Source organism: Pyxicephalus adspersus, chromosome Z (assembly GCF_032062135.1).
Source record: "Pyxicephalus adspersus chromosome Z, UCB_Pads_2.0, whole genome shotgun sequence".
Taxonomy (NCBI): domain Eukaryota; kingdom Metazoa; phylum Chordata; class Amphibia; order Anura; family Pyxicephalidae; genus Pyxicephalus; species Pyxicephalus adspersus.
In genome coordinates, this window is record NC_092871.1 from 81,824,880 (window position 1) to 81,844,223 (window position 19,344).

Here is a 19,344-nt window from a genome sequence, read left to right on the forward strand (position 1 = left end):
CTAGCATGTGCAGGCCAAAGTAACAAGTTCACTTACATTCCATCTTCCCCTGCTGCACAAACCTATATTCTTTTAGCTCCCAGATAGTACCTATGTAAGCTGAACAGTCATTCAACAAGCACAAAGGAAGTCATCTAAAGAAAATGGAGAAAGTCATATGCTCTCCAAACCTGAATAATTTTCCTTTCAGTTTTTAGTGGCAGAATGGACCTGCACAGATGATCATTGTCAGTTGGTGTGAATTGTATTGTGTGCCTGTCCTCATGTCTGGGTATTATGGCATACTAATGTTTGGTTCTATCATATACTGCCTTTATTAGAGGAGAAAAGACCTTCAGGTCATCATGTAAACACCCAAAAGACCCCTGAAAAAAATGAATGCTGAAAATATTGTAGTATTTGAACCTGGGCAGAAGTCAACGACCCAATATAAAGCCTGGTAATAGGGTGCAAGGGGATTACGTAAGGATTTTTTAAAGGCTTGCAAATACACAGTGTGCCTGACTTTTTCCTGAAAATTGTTTACACTTCAGGTTCACTTTGATAATGAAAATAAATGAAACCAGGAGTATATTTCACTGGCAACAGTTCTTATTTTTTATTATTACACATTATTTTTATAGCGCCATCATATTACACAGTGCTGTAAAAAGTCCATAGTTTTGACACTAACTGTCCCTCAAACGGGCACACAATCTAATGTCCCTACCTCAGTCATATGTCATTAAGGTCAATTTTGTGGGAGGGGGAAGCCATTTAACCTAACTGCATGTTTTTTTAGGGGATTTGGGAGGAAACTGGAGTACCCGGAGAAAACCCACGCAGACATGGGGAGAACCTGCAAACTCCATGCAGATAGTGCCCTGGCCTGGATTTGAACCTGGAATCTAATGCTGCAAAGGCAAGAGTGCTAATCACTGAGCCTCTGTGCTCTCTAGAAAGCAATGTATCTGTAAAAATGGTTTGATTGTACAGATAAAATGGCATTGCTTTGTCTCTTTGCATTGGTTCTTGTAAAACTGGTACCCATAAAGGTTCATAAGACTATCCCATCAAGTATAATTATGACCAGAGGTGGCCTGGAAAAGGCAAGAATTTGGTAAGTTGCCAAAGACCCTGGTGTAAATGAGTATCAGTCTGACACATGTGATTCAAGGTACACTCACATATCAGAAAGTGCATCGGATCCCCCAAAAAAGGTAACTTTTCTAAATGTCTCCTATAACATAGAAAATCCTAACATTTTAGGTTCAGGTCCACTTTAACAAGATCCCAACACCACCTTCCATCCAAAAGCTAAAACACCCAAGCTATCTGTGTTGAATGTAGACCTCCTTAAACAACTAAGTTCTTTAAGTGACCTCCTTAATAAGTGACCTCCCTAAAGAACTAGTACAAGAAGAGTTTTTACACCAGAAGCAGGTAAGTTCTGAGGATAAGTTAAAGAGGCTGTGACACTCATATAAAGCAAGGAGGATGGAAGAGGTCAATGCAAGTCCAATGTAGTGGGCATAATTTTTTTTTGTACCCCAGTGCTAATTTTTGACAGCATTTTTGAGCATTTACAGCCCACTCTCAATGCTGGATCCCCCTTCACATCAGAGTTTCACCTTCAAATCAGAGTCCCCTGCTCTTAGCATCCTGACCCCACTTCCCTGTTATCTTATATACCCCATTATATCTTCAATCCTCCCAGCTGTCCCTAATTTAGTCAACTGTCCCTGATTTAATTAGACTGTTCTCTCAGTTTTAAATCCTATCCTTCAGTTGTCCTTCTCTTTGGGTGAATATATACACCTCTATTGCTCTAAACCTTCTTCCAGCCTCTATAATATTCCATTTTTTTGTGAAGAGGATATATAAAAGAGAAGCATGACTCCTTAGATAGGGTGGATTCACCATACCTTCAATTTTTATGGTCCTGGTTTTTAGATGGTCAAATGTACAGTATCTAGTGATCCTGACAGATAATACCCTTCCTGTCACCACATCTAAGGGTTGGTAAGCTGAAACATACTACATTTTGTGCAAAATTCCAATGTTGCACAATTTCTTTTCTGTCCTTTTCACAAGTCTATCCCTCTCTGTTACATCATAGGGAGGAGTGTGGATAGGAGGAGTTACAATAGAATTAGGCTGCCAGCAGTTGTTTTATTTGTTTTCAGAGCAGATCAGAGTAGAGAAGAAGGGAGGAAACACACAAGGCAATCATGTGGGTACCATTGGTCATCATGCTCTGGGCAATGGCCTTCATCTGTTTTGCTGATGATACCTGTCCAGGTAAGTCCTTCATACCTAATGCCATGTTCATTTCCTTATATTTATAATCATTTCTATAACAATCTACATTCTGTCTAAAATATGCATGCTACCATTGGTGAGCTGCCTGGAAAGCAGGATTACTTGCTTGGGTGGATTAATTTGGAGCTGGATAGACTTTGGTTGAGTTTGGTAAAATATAGATGGACATTAAGCCCTGTTTAATCTACCTGACTGCATAGTATGTTGACATTTTTACCTCGTCAGCATGGAGATAGAGTACTGTCTATCACTTTGTGTTTTGTTGGTGAGCTATGTGTAGACCAGCCTTTTCCAATGAGGGTTCAATGGTTTTTTTCCTAAAATATATGTAACCATTGACATTGACTTTTTAGCTATAACATAGAGGGAAATTCTTCCCGATGACTGCTAATGTAAGGGACATTCTTTCCAATGACCACCATTGTAATGGACATTTTTTCCAATGAGCGTCAATGTAATGGCTGTTCTTCTCACTGACCACCAATGTAAGGAAAATTCTTCTCACTGACCACCAATGTAGGGACATTCTTCCCAGTGTCCAACAATGTAGGGAGTGTTCTTCTCACTGACGACCAATGTAAGAGACATTCTTTACAATGTTCATCAATATAAGGGATATTCTTCTCACTGACGACCAATGTAAGAGACATTCAATATAAGGGATATTCTTCTCACTGACGACCAATGTAAGAGACATTCTTTACAATGTTCATCAATATAAGGGATATTCTTCTCACTGACGACCATTGCAAGAGACATTCTTTACAATGTTCACCAATATAAGGGAAATTCTTCTCACTGACGACCAAAGTAAGAGACATTCTTTACAATGTTTATCAATGTAAGGGACAATCTTCTCATTGACCACCAAAGTAACTGTCATTCTTCTCATTGACCACCAAAGTTTTTTTCACAATGACCGCCAATTTCAAATACATTATTCCAAATGACCACCAATGTAGGAGACACAATGACCACCGCGCTAATGCAGTGATTGTTGGCAGGGACTTCCTAGGACTTAAAAGGGTGAAAAAGATTGAGAAACATTAATGTGTATACAGGAAACATTTTCATTACAAGTAGAATTTCGGACAAAACACTAGATAGAGCGACATGAAAACCAAGACTTCATGGTTGGAAGATGTAGAAGGTAAATGTTCAGTAAGAGTTCTCACTACTGAAGTCAGTGAGATGACTAAGAGGTTTGAAGGGGATTTAGCCTATCAGAGTTAAGTCAATTCTAAAATCTGAGTTGGGTAAAATTTGTTCTCATATACAGTGGTACCTTTGTATAAGTCTGCTTTGAAATAAGTCCAACTTGGTATAAGTCCTGTTTGGACATACAACCTTTGCTTGGTATACAACCTTTTTTCTAGAACTTGTATGGGTCAAAATGAGTCTACCCTTATTTACCTCCCTGGAGACAAAGCCACGACTGCCCACGAGCGTCAGTACGCCAGTTGCTACCATTCAGTGAATAACCAGCGCTATAACTCCCTGTGAATTACATAACATCTCCTCCTCCTCCCTTCTCAGCACCATCTTAGTAGGCACTTGACTTCTCAGCAAGTTAAAGTCAGGTTAAATTTTCATTTATTTCATGTAACTGCTTTTGTATTTATGTATTTTAGTATTAATCAGTGTTTAAGTTATTTTTTACAGCCTCATGTATAATATGCCAATAACAATAGGATTTTTTTTTTCATGAGAACAGATTAATCATTTTCCTTTTATTTCTTATGGGGAACATTTGATTAGTATAAGTGCTTTTTGGTATAAGTCCAAGGATCTGGAACGGATTAAGGACTTATACCAAGGTACCACTGTATTTCCAATTTTAAATGGATGACACCACTTTGAATACAAATCGATTACAGAATCTCAAAAAACTTTAGATACTACAAGAGATGACATTTTTTAAACCTTCAATCCCACACGTGATATTGATTAGTTCTAATGAATCAAGAAATCAAAAATCATTTTTAGATTCATAGTTGATATGATGAAACTCCTAATGGACTGTTCGATCAAATTGGAAATTTGATTCAGGTATTACCAGGTTTAAAATATTATTCTGCAGCTGGAGTTCTTCTATTGGCATTTCTTGCCTGCTGTAGTTGTCGCTTTACTGAAAACAGAGGAAACCACATTTTATTGTATCCTGTCCCCACTTCTGTTTCCAGATGTAAAGGTCATAGGAATTGGAGACTCGGATAAACTAACTATTCTCAGAGGATGTCCTGGTCTTCCTGGATCTCCTGGGCAAAAAGGAGAAGCTGGAACTGCTGGCATGAAAGGCAAGTCAAACATAAATGCATGATATTGTATAAAAAAATACATTATATATATAACACCCTTTACCTTGCTATACACCCTTACAAAATTTTAGCATACATTCGCATTATAGTTGTGATTTCCTGTGTTTGTGGTAGCTGGCCAGCATGAACATGTATCCACTATATGCAAGCCAAAAATCCCTGTTTTATGCAAAAGCTTGGTAGAAATATGTAAAGGTTCTTAGCAGTCTGTAGAGGGTACATTTAGGTTTTTCACTATAAATACATACAAAGCTTACTGATGCTAATGCATGTAATCAATATTAGGAATGGTCTGGTATAGAGAAGGTAAAAGTAGCACAAGTAGGGTGCTGGACAATCACCACAGATTCTAGTTCAGTGCACAGATAGTTGCATGGACATGATCAATAGGTTTTTTTCTTTACAGAAAGAAAATAACCCTATTAAAAAAAATGCAGCCACCATATGTGTGGAATTGTAAGCTTACTCCACTTTTAGGTTTTGGGTTTAGATACACTTTGGCATTTTGTATCCAGACTGTTTCCTCTTATATATGTAAAAATAAAGGCAAGTCAGAGTCAGCATGCTTTTAATGCATACCAAAAACATTTACCTCTAAAATTGACATCCGTGTACACAAGCCTTCAGTAAAAGTATGCACATAAAAATCTATGTGCATTAGATAATTAAGTAGATGTAATCCCTAAGCAAATGACAATTTTGTTTGCTAAATGATATTGTTTTGTAAATTGCCATTGTACTGAAGGTTGATTCCAAGCAAGATAAAATACAATCTCTTTAAACATTATTTTAGATAATAAACCTTTTTTCAAATGCAGTTGAGCAAAAGGAATAAGTTGTGCATAACAAGCTGTACAATGAATTCAAAGCAAGAAATACATTCTAAAAATGTGTATCATCCATAGTTACATAGTAGGTTAGGTTAAAAAAAACATAAGTCCATCAAGTTCAACCACTAGGGAAATAAACATATCCCAGATATAAAACCCTATTGACATAGTTGGTCCAGAGGAAGGCAAAAAACCCCTGGTACAATTTGCTCAAATAGGGGAAAAAATTCCTTCCTGATTCCATGAGGCAATCGGATGTTCCCGGTGAAGAATCCCTTCCTTATCCTGAGCTTAAACTTCTTTTCCTCCAGACGCAAAGAGTGCTCTCTTGTTCTTTGTAATGATCTCAAGGTGAATAATTGGGAAGAGAGTTCTCTATATGGACCATTTATATATTTATACAGGCTGATCATATCCCCCTTATACGTCTCTTCTCAAGGGGGAATAGATTCAGTTCAGCTAATCTCTCCTCAGAGCTGAGCTCCTCCATTCCTTTTATTAGTTTAGTTGCCATTCTCTGCACTCTCTCCGATTCCACAATGTCCTTTTTGTAGTGTTCAAAACTGGACTGCATATTCCAGATGTGCTCTGACCAATGCTTTGTACAGGGGCAATCACTGCATAGGGTGGAAGCTGAGTAAAATGGAAAAAATAGATTGAGACCTTTACCTGCAAGTCATACAGTTTCACTGCAAGAGATGAAGGGGGGGGGGGGGGGGGTTGGTAATGGAGGTGGAGGGTATAGGGTCTGGTAAAAAATAGTCAGAACAGGGATGGTTTTAGACAAAATGGGCTCCCAGGCAAATATCATTTGGAGGGCCCAAATGCACAGCCCTGGAGAAAGTAAGACCCTGAACAATTGCCAAGTTTTCCGTTCTAAAATAAAAAAAACCTTCCTAGGATGAGGTTAGTTCCATCACCATTGGTGACCCACCATTCTCAGTCCCATACCCTCAGAAAGGTTCCCACTCTACCCTTCAGTGTGATGGGAAGATTTTAATGTATTATAATGAAGGACATCTTGATTTTTCTTAACTGAACTTTTCCCTGGACATTGAGTTCAGCTTGAAGGGTCCTGAGCTATACATTGGTGGCCTGCATTTTGTTATTTCTAACAGTAAATTTATATGGCAAGAACAAATGGGGGCAAAAGTGGGTAATTTGCCTGCTTTGCTAAATATGTCCCTTTTCTCCAAAAGTTGCAGTAACATTGTCACCACCTAAAGGAAATTGTAATAAATGGTGCCTGGATAAAAAAAGGTTTAATGCCCACCTGCCCCACTGAAGACCACTGGCTGGAGAAACATGCAATCCAAAACTTGTTGCCCCCATGAGGACTGTTGCTCCAACCTCCAGCCGTTTACATCATCACTGTGTCCTGAACTATCAAAAAAAGCCATCAAAGAGAAGAACAAAACACAAAGGGAAAAGACACTCTTGATAATGTCGGAGGCAAAAAAGTTGTCAGATCGCTTCAAAACTACAAATTGCTATGGCATGGAAGCAGGACGGGTAGGAATTAAAATAATTTGAGTACAAATTTTTACAATTTCTATTAGGTGATCTAATTTTAGGGTGATGATGTTATTCTTCAAGCAGATTAAATATAAAAGGCATGAAACTATGTCAATGGTAAAGTAAAAGTCCATGACATATGGACTTTCTGATGGCATTCAGTTTCAGAACGAATTATAACTGTAACATTTTTCTTTGTATTCTTTTATTATTTAGGAGAAAAGGGAAGTCAGGGGACTGCAGGAAAAGCTGGTCCTCCAGGTGAAAAAGGTTTGTAAGTCATCAGTCCATCCACAGTGTAACCCCTGCTGCTTGTGCAATACGGTTTCTGGTTTAACTGTTTCCAGTATTTACCACATTTCGTTATTAATACACACAGCATTTATATAGTGCTGACCTATTACGCAGCACTGTACAAAGTCCATAGTCATGTCACTAGCTGTCCTTCAAAGTACCTCACAATCTAATGTCCCTACCATAGTAATATGTCATTATTACAGTCTAAGTACAATTTTGGAGGGAAGCCAATTTTTAACCATACATGTTTTTGGTAGAAAACCAGAGTACCAAGAAAAAACCCACTCAAGCATGGAGAGAACCTGCAAACTCCATGCAGATAGTGTCCTGGCTACGACCCAAACCTGGGACCCAGCACTGCAAAAGCCGTGCTAAACACTGAGCCACCGTGCTGCCTGAGCCATCACCCAACCTTAACCCCCCCTAGCGGTACTCCCGAGTGTGACTCGGGGTGGATTTTACCTGCAAATAGTGGTAATCCACAGTCAGGGTTGCTTTAAACTAAAAAAAAAAAAAAATTACCTTGCCCTGGTTCCCGCAGGTCCTGGGGACACATCCTTCCTCCTCAATCCCCAGCCGGCGAATGCAGCGACAATCTCCGGTGTTTCCTAGTGAGGTCAGTGCATGCGTAGGTGCTGGTGGGCAGATCGGCCAGAAAAATTAATTTATTTTGTATTGGATTAAATTCAAAATAGCTGTATTGAGCCCAATACCAGGAAATATTCATGCAATATATATAATTATATTCATATATTAATGCTACTGTACACTTACATTACATGTTTAAATATTTTTTTTATTTTCTTTTTAACAGATTTTTGTGTTTTGTTATTTAAAATTTTTGACTTTTTATGAAATGTATTAAATATTGGTGAGTTATGCCGAAGAATTATAGCCTACAAGGAAAAATACATTTCCTTGCAAAAAATTATACCGATTTTTGCATGAAAATTTGCACGGAATTAGACCGTTAGGGAGGTTAACTTTTATCTTATGAAGCTTTTGTTTAATAAAGCAAATAATGTCTATTAAACAATAGTCATAGACTGTCAGTTGACAATTATCATTTTATATATGGTATCTATAAAACATTTACTCATACAAGGATATACAATACATGCAATTGATTGTTACTTATTGTTCCATACAGATAAAGAACAAACATCACAATATTCCTGATTTCATTATATACTAATGTTTTCTGATAGAATTTAGGTAATTGTGTGTTTATTATTTAAAAGCCACCCCTACGTACACATCTGAACACCTTGACATGGCCATTTGGCACCACTATCTTGGATGTCATGTCAGTGGCCCCAGTAGACGTAAGTGACACTCCAACAGCTATTCTCATTGTGACTCCTATCAAACTTTAGATTTCCTCTAAAGCAGCCTTTCTCAACCTTTCTTTTTAAGGTCTCAGGCAAGGCCTACTAAAACCAGATGGGGATCAGTGGGGGAAAAGCCTTTTAAATTGGTGGCCAGTGGAAAAAATGCCAACATACAGTGGTGGCAAGAAAGCCACCTTTTAATAGACAACTAAAAACATCATAAGTTATGCAACTGATTCTACTAAGTGTTGTTGGCTACAAAATTACGGAGGCATCATTAAATGGAAGGTTAATTAGCCACAGTTTGAGGCTCAACCTCTGGAGGAAACCTTGGGGTTCCACAGACCACCGGCTGAGAATGGCTGCACTATTATTATTATTATTATTATTATTATTAATAATAATAAAAGTAATAATAATAATTATAAAAAGGATTTATATAGCCCCAAAATATTACTAGAACTTCAGTGAAAGCACATTTTTTAACTAGAATGACCAATGTAAGAGGGTAATTTTTGGCTGACATACAATATAAGGGGTCACTTCTTCACTAGCAAGCAAATTTTGCAATTTTTCACTGTCTGCAAATGTAGGAGGATACCACAATTTTCACACGTTGCATTTCCTGTAAGAATTTTGATTTTATTATATTCTAAGATTGTTATTGTCTTATATAGCTTTAGTATATTGTAAAATGATTCACTTTTTTAATTAGAGTAATCATTCTATGACCATTATTGTTGGCTAACTCCCATTTTATAAGCTACAAAAGCTTTGCCCATGGACAATTTTGGGTAGCATAGTTTGTTGCCATTTTATAGGCTCATGCAACCTTAAGGGTTGACATATCTTTTTTTTTCACACAACCTAATTTCTAAATTTTACCAAGCAGATGGGTTTATGTGCTATTAGTGTTCACTTAAATATGGGTTATGTGAATTTTTTTTTTAAATTGGGGTTTGGCAAACAGTAGCGCTAATGTTGTGTGGTGTAAAAAATTCATTACTCAATATAAACATATACAAAACCAACAGAAACAGACAATTGCTTCAAAAATATGGGATCTTCAAGGGCAATTAGTCAATGTAAAAATCATTATGTTTGGAGCCTTTTAACAAACAATGGTGTGTAAATATCACTCAACATGTAAAATCATGGTAACAAATTTGACATGTGTGACTTTCCTGATATACAATCATGTTTTAAATAGTGACACAGAAATTATGATATGTACAAACTAATCAGTTATATTCTTTTTTGCTTTAAAAAAGGAGTCAAAGGGAACTCTGCATCACTTGAAAATTTTAATGGTAAGTTTGGCTTTGATGAGAATGATGATCATCACTGACTTACGGACTATGTCAAAGTTTTCTGCATGAAAGCAAGCATTTTACCTGCTGTTTTTGTATTTCTTTTAATGATTCTTTGCTAATATGCTGTAACAAAAATGTTTCAATGAGCTAATAACTGTTTTACATATTTCTGGAATATCAGTTTTGTCTCCCTGTTCTAAGTGACATCTACAATCCAGGGGAAACTAAACTTTAAGACTTCTTGTGTTTACATTCCATGGTTAGGTGACCTAAAAGTAAATCTTAGTGGTTTGAGGTATTCGGCATGATTTATTAAAGCTCCCCAAAGACTGAAGAGGATACAATTTCATCAGTAAACCTGAGTGATCAAGCAAACCTGGCATGGATTTCTTAAAGTCATTTGCTATTTGTTAGCAAATGTTTTCAATCCTGGGCCAGATCCACTCCAAATTTTAGGAAAACTCAGCTTTACTGATAAAAGTTTACTTTAATAAATCGGGCCCATTGTCTTGTATTATTATATTATATAAACTTATATTGTATATTTTCTAACCTCTCAGATGCAAAAAACTGCAAGGAGCTTCTGAAGCAGGGATTTACGTTAAGTGATTGGTACACCATATACCCAGATGGCCAGACGCCCATTAAAGTGCTATGTGATATGCATAGTGATGGAGGAGGCTGGATTGTAAGTAATAAGAAAAATAAAACAAAAATTAAAACTGCATGGTATGTGAGTGCACCCAAGGACTCCTTCTGTGCCTACGTCCTGTGTCAATGTCTGTTTTTTGGGGTATCTAAAAAAGGAGTTGGTTATATCTCTACTGTGTTGCCCATTTGCCTCCTTGCTGGAGGCTGTTACATGAGGAAGCAAAGCCCTGTCTAATCCAAGACGGCTATCACTATATTGAGACGCGGTACAGAACAAGACATGAAAAGTCAGTACCTGTAAAAGATCAACTGCAGAAAGCCCCACAACATGTAATACTGGTAACTAGTTTTTTTTTAACTTCCCGCTACAGAATTCAGTTCCTCTTTAATTCAAATAGGTAATTAAATCAGCAATTAACCCTGAATTTCTAAAGTGAAGATTAATCATGCTTTTCTTGATCATGGCTATGTCCCCGAAAATCTTGAAGAACTCCATTTTTACTGAAGGTCGGGGATAATAAACACGGCCGTAATAACTTTTTGTGTGACTAGGTTTTCCAGAGACGTTATGATGGTTCCGTTGATTTTTTCCGTGACTGGAATTCTTACAAGAAGGGTTTCGGGAGCCGTTTGACCGAGTTCTGGTTGGGCAATGACAATCTTCATATGCTGACATCGTCAGGTAACAAGCCAGGGGGCTTCTTTTATCCTTCTTTATCTCTTCACTGCAGACATTTACCAAAATACATAGACATCAGAAGTTGCTTCAATAAGCAAGTCCTGGGATACAGTATGTGTGCTAGTGCATGAGTCTGCATTCTAGCATTAGCGTGACAAATGGAGAAAGAGTGGTTCAGGGAACAGAAAACATCATTTTCACACATGAATTGACCACCACAGAATCCAGACCTAAACCCCATTGAGATTCTTTTGGATGAGCTGCAGAAGACTTTATGCAGAACTCCAACTCCCATCATCACTGGCACATCATCATCAAGATATTGGCTAAACAAGAATGCAACTCTGAAAAGAAAATAAATGTGACATTGCATATGTTTATTGAAACCATGTGACCAGTGAATGCGTTCTGTAATCAGAGCAAAAGGTCGTCCAACAAAATGTTAGAGCATGTGAATTTTTTTTACAAACAGTGTATTTCTCCTGTGTTTTTACATTTTGTTGACGAGCCGAAAGATATAGAAAAGGTAATTGTTTGCCAAAATATATCATAACAGCAGATCTCTTCACAGGGACCTGGGAATTACGTATTGATCTACTCACCTTTGACAACGTAAAGCATTTTGCCAAATATGTATCCTTCCAAATTCTAGGAGAGACTGAGAAGTATAAATTGTTGCTTGGAGCATTCACAGAGGGCACTGCAGGTAAGACCTTGTTAGCTGGCTGTTCCAGGAATACTTTTCTCAACCTGGATAAAACAGAACTCACAATCTCTCCCCCTCAAATTCCAAATCTCCCCCTCAACATACTTCTAACTGTTAAAATCCCTCTTATTCGTCTCTCCTTTAAGGCACATTGTCTTGGTGTCACCTTCGGTTCTGTCCTCTCATTTACCCCCATATTCAGAACATTTCCAGGTCCTTTCACTTTCACCTACGCAACATCTCCAAAATCCCCCCCTACCTGTCCCCTGAGACCACCAAAACTCCTTGTACTTACTCCTATTATCTCTCATTTGGACTGCTGTAACCTCCTCCTCTCTGGTATTCCACTAACCCGACTCTCTCCTCTACAATCTATTACACTGCACAACAACTATTTTGCTACTAGGAATAACAAATGTGATTTACATGATATTAAGTGTGCTTGATCCAAATCTGAACTCAGAATTTGCCTATTATGTACAGATTTTAGGTTAAATGGCATAGCTTGGTAATTGGGTAAAGTATTTTTACATGGGAACATTATAACAGTTGCAGCTACCACTATGCCTGCTGCTGCCTCAGCTGAATCACGTCCCCTGGTGGCATGCATGTTCCAGCAGTGGCTGGGCAAGTCAGTGAGCTGAGGTCAGAAATAGGTATGTTGGGCAGGATGGACCAAGGGCTTGTCTCTAGTGCGAAACCATTTTATTGGATAGTACAGCTAGCCATAATGAGATTAGGGTAAGATTAGTTAGATTAGACATAGGGTGAGATTTGCTTACAAGTATTACTTTGGATGTGAAATTGAAGATCAGGATAAAAGCTGGGTACCTCATATCTGCTGTCAGGTGTGTTATATTGGCCTAACACAATGGTTGAATGGGAAAATGAATAAAATGCCTTTTGCTGTGCCTATGGTTTGGTGTGAGCCAAAAGTCCATCACTCGGATTGCAACTTCTGTATGAGTAAAATTGCTGGGTTTTCCAAGAAGTCAAAAAATGTCTATCCTGATTGTGAATCTGCTCTGAAGCCTGTGCCACATGATGCAGGGAATCCAGTGCCAGTCCATCCTACATCTGTTGTTACTGACAGTGACATGTCGGATGGGGAACAGGAGGGTGATGTCCATGTTAATGAATGTTATGAACCCCAATTTGAAGAGTAAGCCAAATTTTATAAGCCAATCAGATTTAGATGAGCTAGTAAGGGACCTGTCTTTGTCAAAAGAGAAGTCTGAACTGTTAGCCTCCAGATTAAAGGAGTGGAATTTGAGCGACAACTTCACACTTCTGTGATCGTCACACAAAGTTTGCAGGTTATTACAAGCTGGAAAAGACATTTGCTTCTGTACCGACGTGAGTGGTCTGATGATGGGGTTAGGTTGGAAATACATACCAGAGCAGTGGAGATTGTTCATAGAGCAAAGCAAGTTTGAAATCTGTATTTCTGCATAAAGGTAACAAAAAACCTTCTGTTCCTCTTGCTCATGCCGAGGGAATGAAAGAGACGTACGAATCCATGGAGGTCATTTTGAAATTGATTAACTATTCAGAACACAAGTGGAACGTTTGTGGTGACCTGAAGGTGGTGGCACTCATTCTTGGCCTGCAATTGGGATATACAAAATATATGTGCTTTCTGTTCCTGTGTGTCGTGATGACAGCAACCATTACAAAGAGAAAGAATGGCCACCCAGACCTGAACACACTGTTGGCCAGTACAAAGTGAAGCATAAATCACTCATTGATCCACAGAAAGTTTACCTTCCACCACTTCATATTAAACTTGGATTAATGAAAAACATTGTTGCAATGGATTGTGAAGGTATGGGTTTTCAGTATCTGAAGGACAAGTTTGGAAAAGTTATAACAGATGCTAAACTTAAAGCAGTAATTTTTGTTGGTCCTCAAATCTGCAATTTGATGAGTGATGTCACATTCAGAGGCAAACTCAACCCACTTGCTGCTTGGGATTCATTTGTGCTAGTTGTACAAAACTTTCTGGGCAACCAGCGAGCTGAAAACCATGCTGAACAACATGCTAACAGCATACCATTAACTTTGCTGCCGAATGTCACTTAAAATTCATTTCTTACATTCCCATCTGGACTTCTTCCCACAAAATTTGTGTGATGTGAGTGATGAACAAGGGGAGAGGTTCCACCAAGACATTTCTGTTATGGAAACAAGATATTAAGGCCGGTGCAACCCCAACATGATGGGCGACTACTACTGGTTTCTGCATTGGGAGACAGCGGAGAGCCACAAACGCAAAAGCAAGTGCCTGAAACACTTCTGAAGTGTACATGTGTATTGAACAAGTACTCAGATGAATTATGTGTAATTGGGTATGTTGTTGCAACATAAAACTACGTTTTCATAATGTCATGGAACTATGAGGCAAAAGTTAGTTACTGTATGTATAGAGATTACATAGTAACTGCGGAATGAGGTAATGTAGCTAATTGCATCTATACTCATAAATAACTTAAGATCCTAATGTCCTAGACAGAATTGGACTTCAGATTTGGATTCAGTGCACTTAATTTAGTATACACATGGATTGGACCAAGTAGCGGACAATATTTATTTTTTTGGGATATGGCAGTGTTATGAATGCTGCAGCCAGACTCATCCATCCTTCCCACGGCTCCTCCTCTGCTGCATCTCTTTGTAGTTCTCTCCAATTGCTTCCTTTTCACCTTAGAATCAAATTCAAGCTCCTGTGCTTTGCCTTCAAATTCCACTTCACAGGTCTTTTCCCACTTATATTTCTGACCTCCTCCAATGACCTACTAATGACTTCCTCTCTCATAATCTCATCACATGCACAATCCCAAGACTTTTTTTAGAGCTGCCCCAACTCTCTGTAATGGTCCTCCTTGTTCTATTCAACTTGCTCCTACTTTCTGCTCATTTAAAAGAACGCTCAAAACCCATCTTTTCAAACTTGCCTACCCGTCTTCTTCTGTTTCCTAAAACCCTCACTACTAGTGTTGGCCGAATATCTCACTATTCTATTCGACAGCTATTCCATCGAATAGTGAGATATTGTTTGGGTGATCAGATGCCGAATTCCAACACTATTGAAGTCAATTGTGAGAGAATTTGGGTTATTTTTAGGAACTATTAGGAGCTGCAAGAGCAATCAGATTGCTCTTGCAGCCCTTTACTAGTTGTATGTGTTCTTGGATAAAGTTTCCCTATCCAAGAACACAGGGAGTCCTGTGTTCTTGGATAGAGAAGATCTACCCGGGAACACATACAACAGGGCTGCAGCAGCAATCCTGATTGCTGTTGCTAGTAGTATGTGTTCTTGGATAGATTTTCTCTATCCAAGAACACAGGGCACTAGATGTGATGAATGGGGAAACTTGTCCCCATTCAACCTCTAGTGCCCGGGGATCGCCTGCAGTCACAGCTGTTACATTTTTCTGGAAGTGGATAAAAGAGAAATGTAACAAATGTATCAGAATATTACTGTGCTGGAAAGTGTGTTACAGAGTAAGAGATATCATGTCATTGTAGGATAACCTGTAAAAAAAAAAAATATATATATTTAAATAAACACAAACACTCAATACATTATTTTAACATAATTTTTCTTTTTTTTTAACACTACTTCTCACCAATTAATATCTCCTCTCCTATTGTGTGCTGCTTCCCCTACCTCTTTGACTGTAAGCTCTTCGGGGCAGGGTCCTCTCTTTCTCCTGTGTCACTGTCTGCATCTGTATCTTTAATGCAAAACACTGTGTAATATGTTGGCATTATTAAAATACTGTTTATTATTATAATTAATATTATTAATAATAATATTAATGCTATTTGGCTCTTAGTCCTGTTAAATGTCAGCAGAAGCCTGGAGCCTGTGATAAAATAAAAATAACAGACAACTAATTCCGTGGACAACAATGGCTACCTAACACATTTTATAAAAGACAAATCACTGCATCTCTGTATTCATTAACACATCATTAAACATAGTTTTACAATATAAGGACCCTTAGTACCTTTGATTCAGTATCAGCCTCTTTCTATTAAATGTACAGCAGAGCCCAAACTGGGGGAAGCATCACAAGGGATCAATCAGTAGGGCCGCAGTACTCATATGGCAACAAAGATCATGTTGGGAGGAAACAGAGCAGAGTGACCGAGATTTTAACTCACCAGTGTACTGTGTACTGCTTCTAGATTTACTGTCCAATCAAGAGCTGTGGGAGGAGGATTTTATTAACCTATTTAGAGACCCTTTTTGTCTAATTAACCTCATATATAGACCCAAAAGAATCCCATATGATTGTGCATTTTTTAAGTAAGTAATTTTTTATTTAATTTTATGTATTCATTGTTTTAGGTAACTCCTTGGCCACCCATGCTAATATGCCATTCTCCACCAAAGACAATGACTCTAGTGCTGCCAAATGTTCCAGCCTGTATAAAGGAGGATGGTGGTACAATAGCTGTCACCAAGCAAACCTGAATGGGCTATACCTGATGGGACAACATGACTCCTATGCCGACGGTATCAACTGGGATACTGGAAAAGGCGTTCATTATTCCTACAAGATGTCTGAAATGAAGATCAGGCCAGTCTCGTGACTCCAAAAAGTGGGGAAGCTGCAAAAAAAAAAAATGTAAATAAAAACAGAATATACCAAATTTGCAAATCTTTGTAAGCCTATATTTTTTAACAAGAGTGGTTCTTTAGTAAATTTAGGCTTTTAACTTAACAACATGAATTATCACACTGCAAAGGAGAATTTGGTCACGAATGCACTTTGCCAAAACAAAATAATGTAAAAGGAAATGTAAAATTTTGAAAATAAATTTTTAGTAAGCAACAGCCTGGACACACTTAGTACAGAAACCCCAGTTTAAAAAAACATTAAAACTCTACAGTACCAAGACTCGGGTCACGCCTCTGCAGTACCAAGGCTCAGGCGAAGACTTTGTAGAACTAACACTCAGGGTACTCCTCGGGGTATGTCCCTGCAAAGCCCAGGCCTGGACCCCATCTCTGCAGAACCAAGACTCAGGTGACTCTTCTGCAGATCCAAGACTTAGGCCAAGACTTTGTAGAACCAACACTCAGAGTACTCCTCTGCAGATCTAAGATACAGGCCAAACCTTTTAAGAAACAAGCCTTGGGACATATTCTGCAGAACCAAGACTCAGACCAAGAACCAAAACAAAGTTGTATCTCTGAAATACCAAGACTCAGGCCATTATTGTGTAGATCCAAGACTTACCACCTTTCTGACCCGTGGTGTAAATTTGTGTGGTTCTTCGTTCCTGGGTGCACAGCAAACTGCTGGTGTGTGGCCAGGAGAGGCAAATTGCATTATATATCACAAATCACATCACCACATTTGCATGCAGCTACTACTGCAGTACAAATCCTAAACAACAATCACACAGTCAGAATATATTGTTGCTCAGCTGCAAACAAAAACTAGTTGTGGTTAAGCCCATGGGAGAATGCTGCAGCAAACTGCAGGTCTGAAATATCCCATAGGTTATATGAATATGTAGAACCAAAGACCCAGGTCACACCTCTGCAGAACCAAGACTGATGCCACACCTTTGCACAGCCCAGACTCAGGCCCAAATTCTACTACTGCTACCCAACTGTCCCCAATTTAGAAGAACTGTCCCTATTCAAACCACCCAATTGTCCATAATTTAGGGGGACTGTTCTTATCCAAACCATATAGCCCTCGATTTGGAGGAACTGTCTCTTTACATACCTCTTTATTTTTTACAGATTTGGAGGAAATGTCCCTCTTTATACATCCCAATTGTTCTAAATTTTCGAGGTCGCTCCTCATACCTCAAAACTGTATTTATTTTGGAAGTACTGTCCTTCTTCATACCTCCTAAGATTCCTGAATTCAGGGAGAATGTCCCTCTTCATACCTCCCAATAGCCATGAATTTGGAAGGACTCTTTTTATACTTCCCAGTTGACTTTAATTTCAATGGTGCTCTTTTTTTTACCTCCCAGGTGCCCCAAAATTGGAGGGAATGTCCTTCTTCATGTCCAACTGTCCTCAATTTAGATGGACTGTCCCTCTTTATACTTCCCAATAACCCCAAATTTGAAGGCACAATCCCTCATCCTATCTCCCAATTGCCCTTAATTTGGAGCGGTTGTCCCTCTTCATACCTATCAATTGTCCCTGATTTGTAAGGAGTGCTGGGAAGGACATATGTTGGGAAGAATGTACTACCATTGAGCTGCATTTCTTTTATTTGAATGGGCTTCCATAATGGAACACATATTTACGCATTGCATAATGCACGTTTCCACAATGCACATGGCATACAGGTGTAAATGGGCTCTCAATGTTTTTGTCAAAGATTTTCACAAGATATCTGTCATTTGAAAAATTTGTGAATCTAAGGCTAAGGTCGCAGTAAATCTTGTGTAATAGTAGCCTTACACAATCACACCATATATTACCCCACTCCAATCAGTTACGACTAGTTCCAATCAAGTAAAAGGATCAGCCCTTTGGATCAGGGGTGTCAAACTCAAATGACATAGGGGACCGAAATCTAAAACACAGGCTAAGTGGCGGGTGGAACTTTTTATTAGGATACAAGTCTTAGTAGAAGTATAGATCCTTCCTTACCCTGAGACACATTATTACATGCCTACCTTGTACATTATCTACGATCTGAAATAAGAACATGCTTGTCTTTGTAAAGCATGAACATATTTTTGCTGTCCCATCTTTCAATAAATTGTCTCTTTTCTGTATCAACTTTTCTCGTGTTGCACATTTTGGCAGTAATTGCTTTTTTGTTCTTAGCAGCTTTTTCTGAGGTCGGTGTACTTAACCTATCCTGGTCTGTCTATGTGAGGGGAGTCACTGACTGTTCTGTGGTGGAGGCCAATGTCTCTGAGTCTCCAAGCATTGTGTGGACGGCCCTGCTTTTACCTAGCTTGCTGAAGCTTTCTGGGACGGGTCCTTCTGGCTGAAGCGTGGTCAGCCACCTGCCTTGCCTTTACTTATCTTTCTGGGACTGGGTCCTCCTGCCTGCAAATATCAGGCCCTTTGATGCAGCACAGTCAGCCAGGTCAGAGCAGCGGTCAGAAAATTTTGGTGGTCCAAAAGGCCAGAGCCACGAACCATGCCTACTGTACAGATTGCAGGCTCAAGGCGGTGGGCGGGTTGTGTATTTGGAGTGGACGGGTTCTGGCATGATGATGTCACTCCGGGGATACACACGGCTCCCCACATATGTCCGTAAGTTCAATGTTCCATAGTGTTCTGTACAGTATTTCCTATTGGATTGAAATTATTCATCTAAATACTGGACCTGACCACTAGAGGGCATCATAAGGTCCTTGTACTGGATGGGAATTACCCTGCTAATATATGAGTGGGTGTTTTC

The 19,344-nt window shown here is 38.7% G+C and overlaps 1 protein-coding gene across 1 annotated transcript; it reads left to right on the forward strand.

Moving 5' to 3' along the window:
• The first annotated feature begins 1,853 nt into the window (after positions 1-1,853).
• On the forward strand, positions 1,854-16,603 carry LOC140343362 (ficolin-2-like). The gene is made up of 8 exons (XM_072430018.1): positions 1,854-2,280; positions 4,485-4,598; positions 7,181-7,234; positions 9,864-9,902; positions 10,466-10,593; positions 11,109-11,238; positions 11,807-11,941; positions 16,299-16,603. Exons 1-8 carry the CDS (start codon positions 2,211-2,213, stop codon positions 16,541-16,543), a joined length of 915 nt encoding a protein of 304 aa, XP_072286119.1. The 5' UTR covers positions 1,854-2,210; the 3' UTR covers positions 16,544-16,603.
• Positions 16,604-19,344: the final 2,741 nt, after the last annotated feature.

Coding starts and splice junctions, on each gene's coding strand:
- LOC140343362 (XM_072430018.1), top strand. CDS start 2,211: ATGTGGGTACCATTGGTCATCATGCTCTGGGCAATGGCCTTCATCTGT. Junction 10,594..11,108: donor GTGATGGAGGAGGCTGGATT/GTAAGTAATAAG, acceptor TTGTGTGACTAG/GTTTTCCAGAGACGTTATGA. Junction 11,942..16,298: donor ATTCACAGAGGGCACTGCAG/GTAAGACCTTGT, acceptor TCATTGTTTTAG/GTAACTCCTTGGCCACCCAT.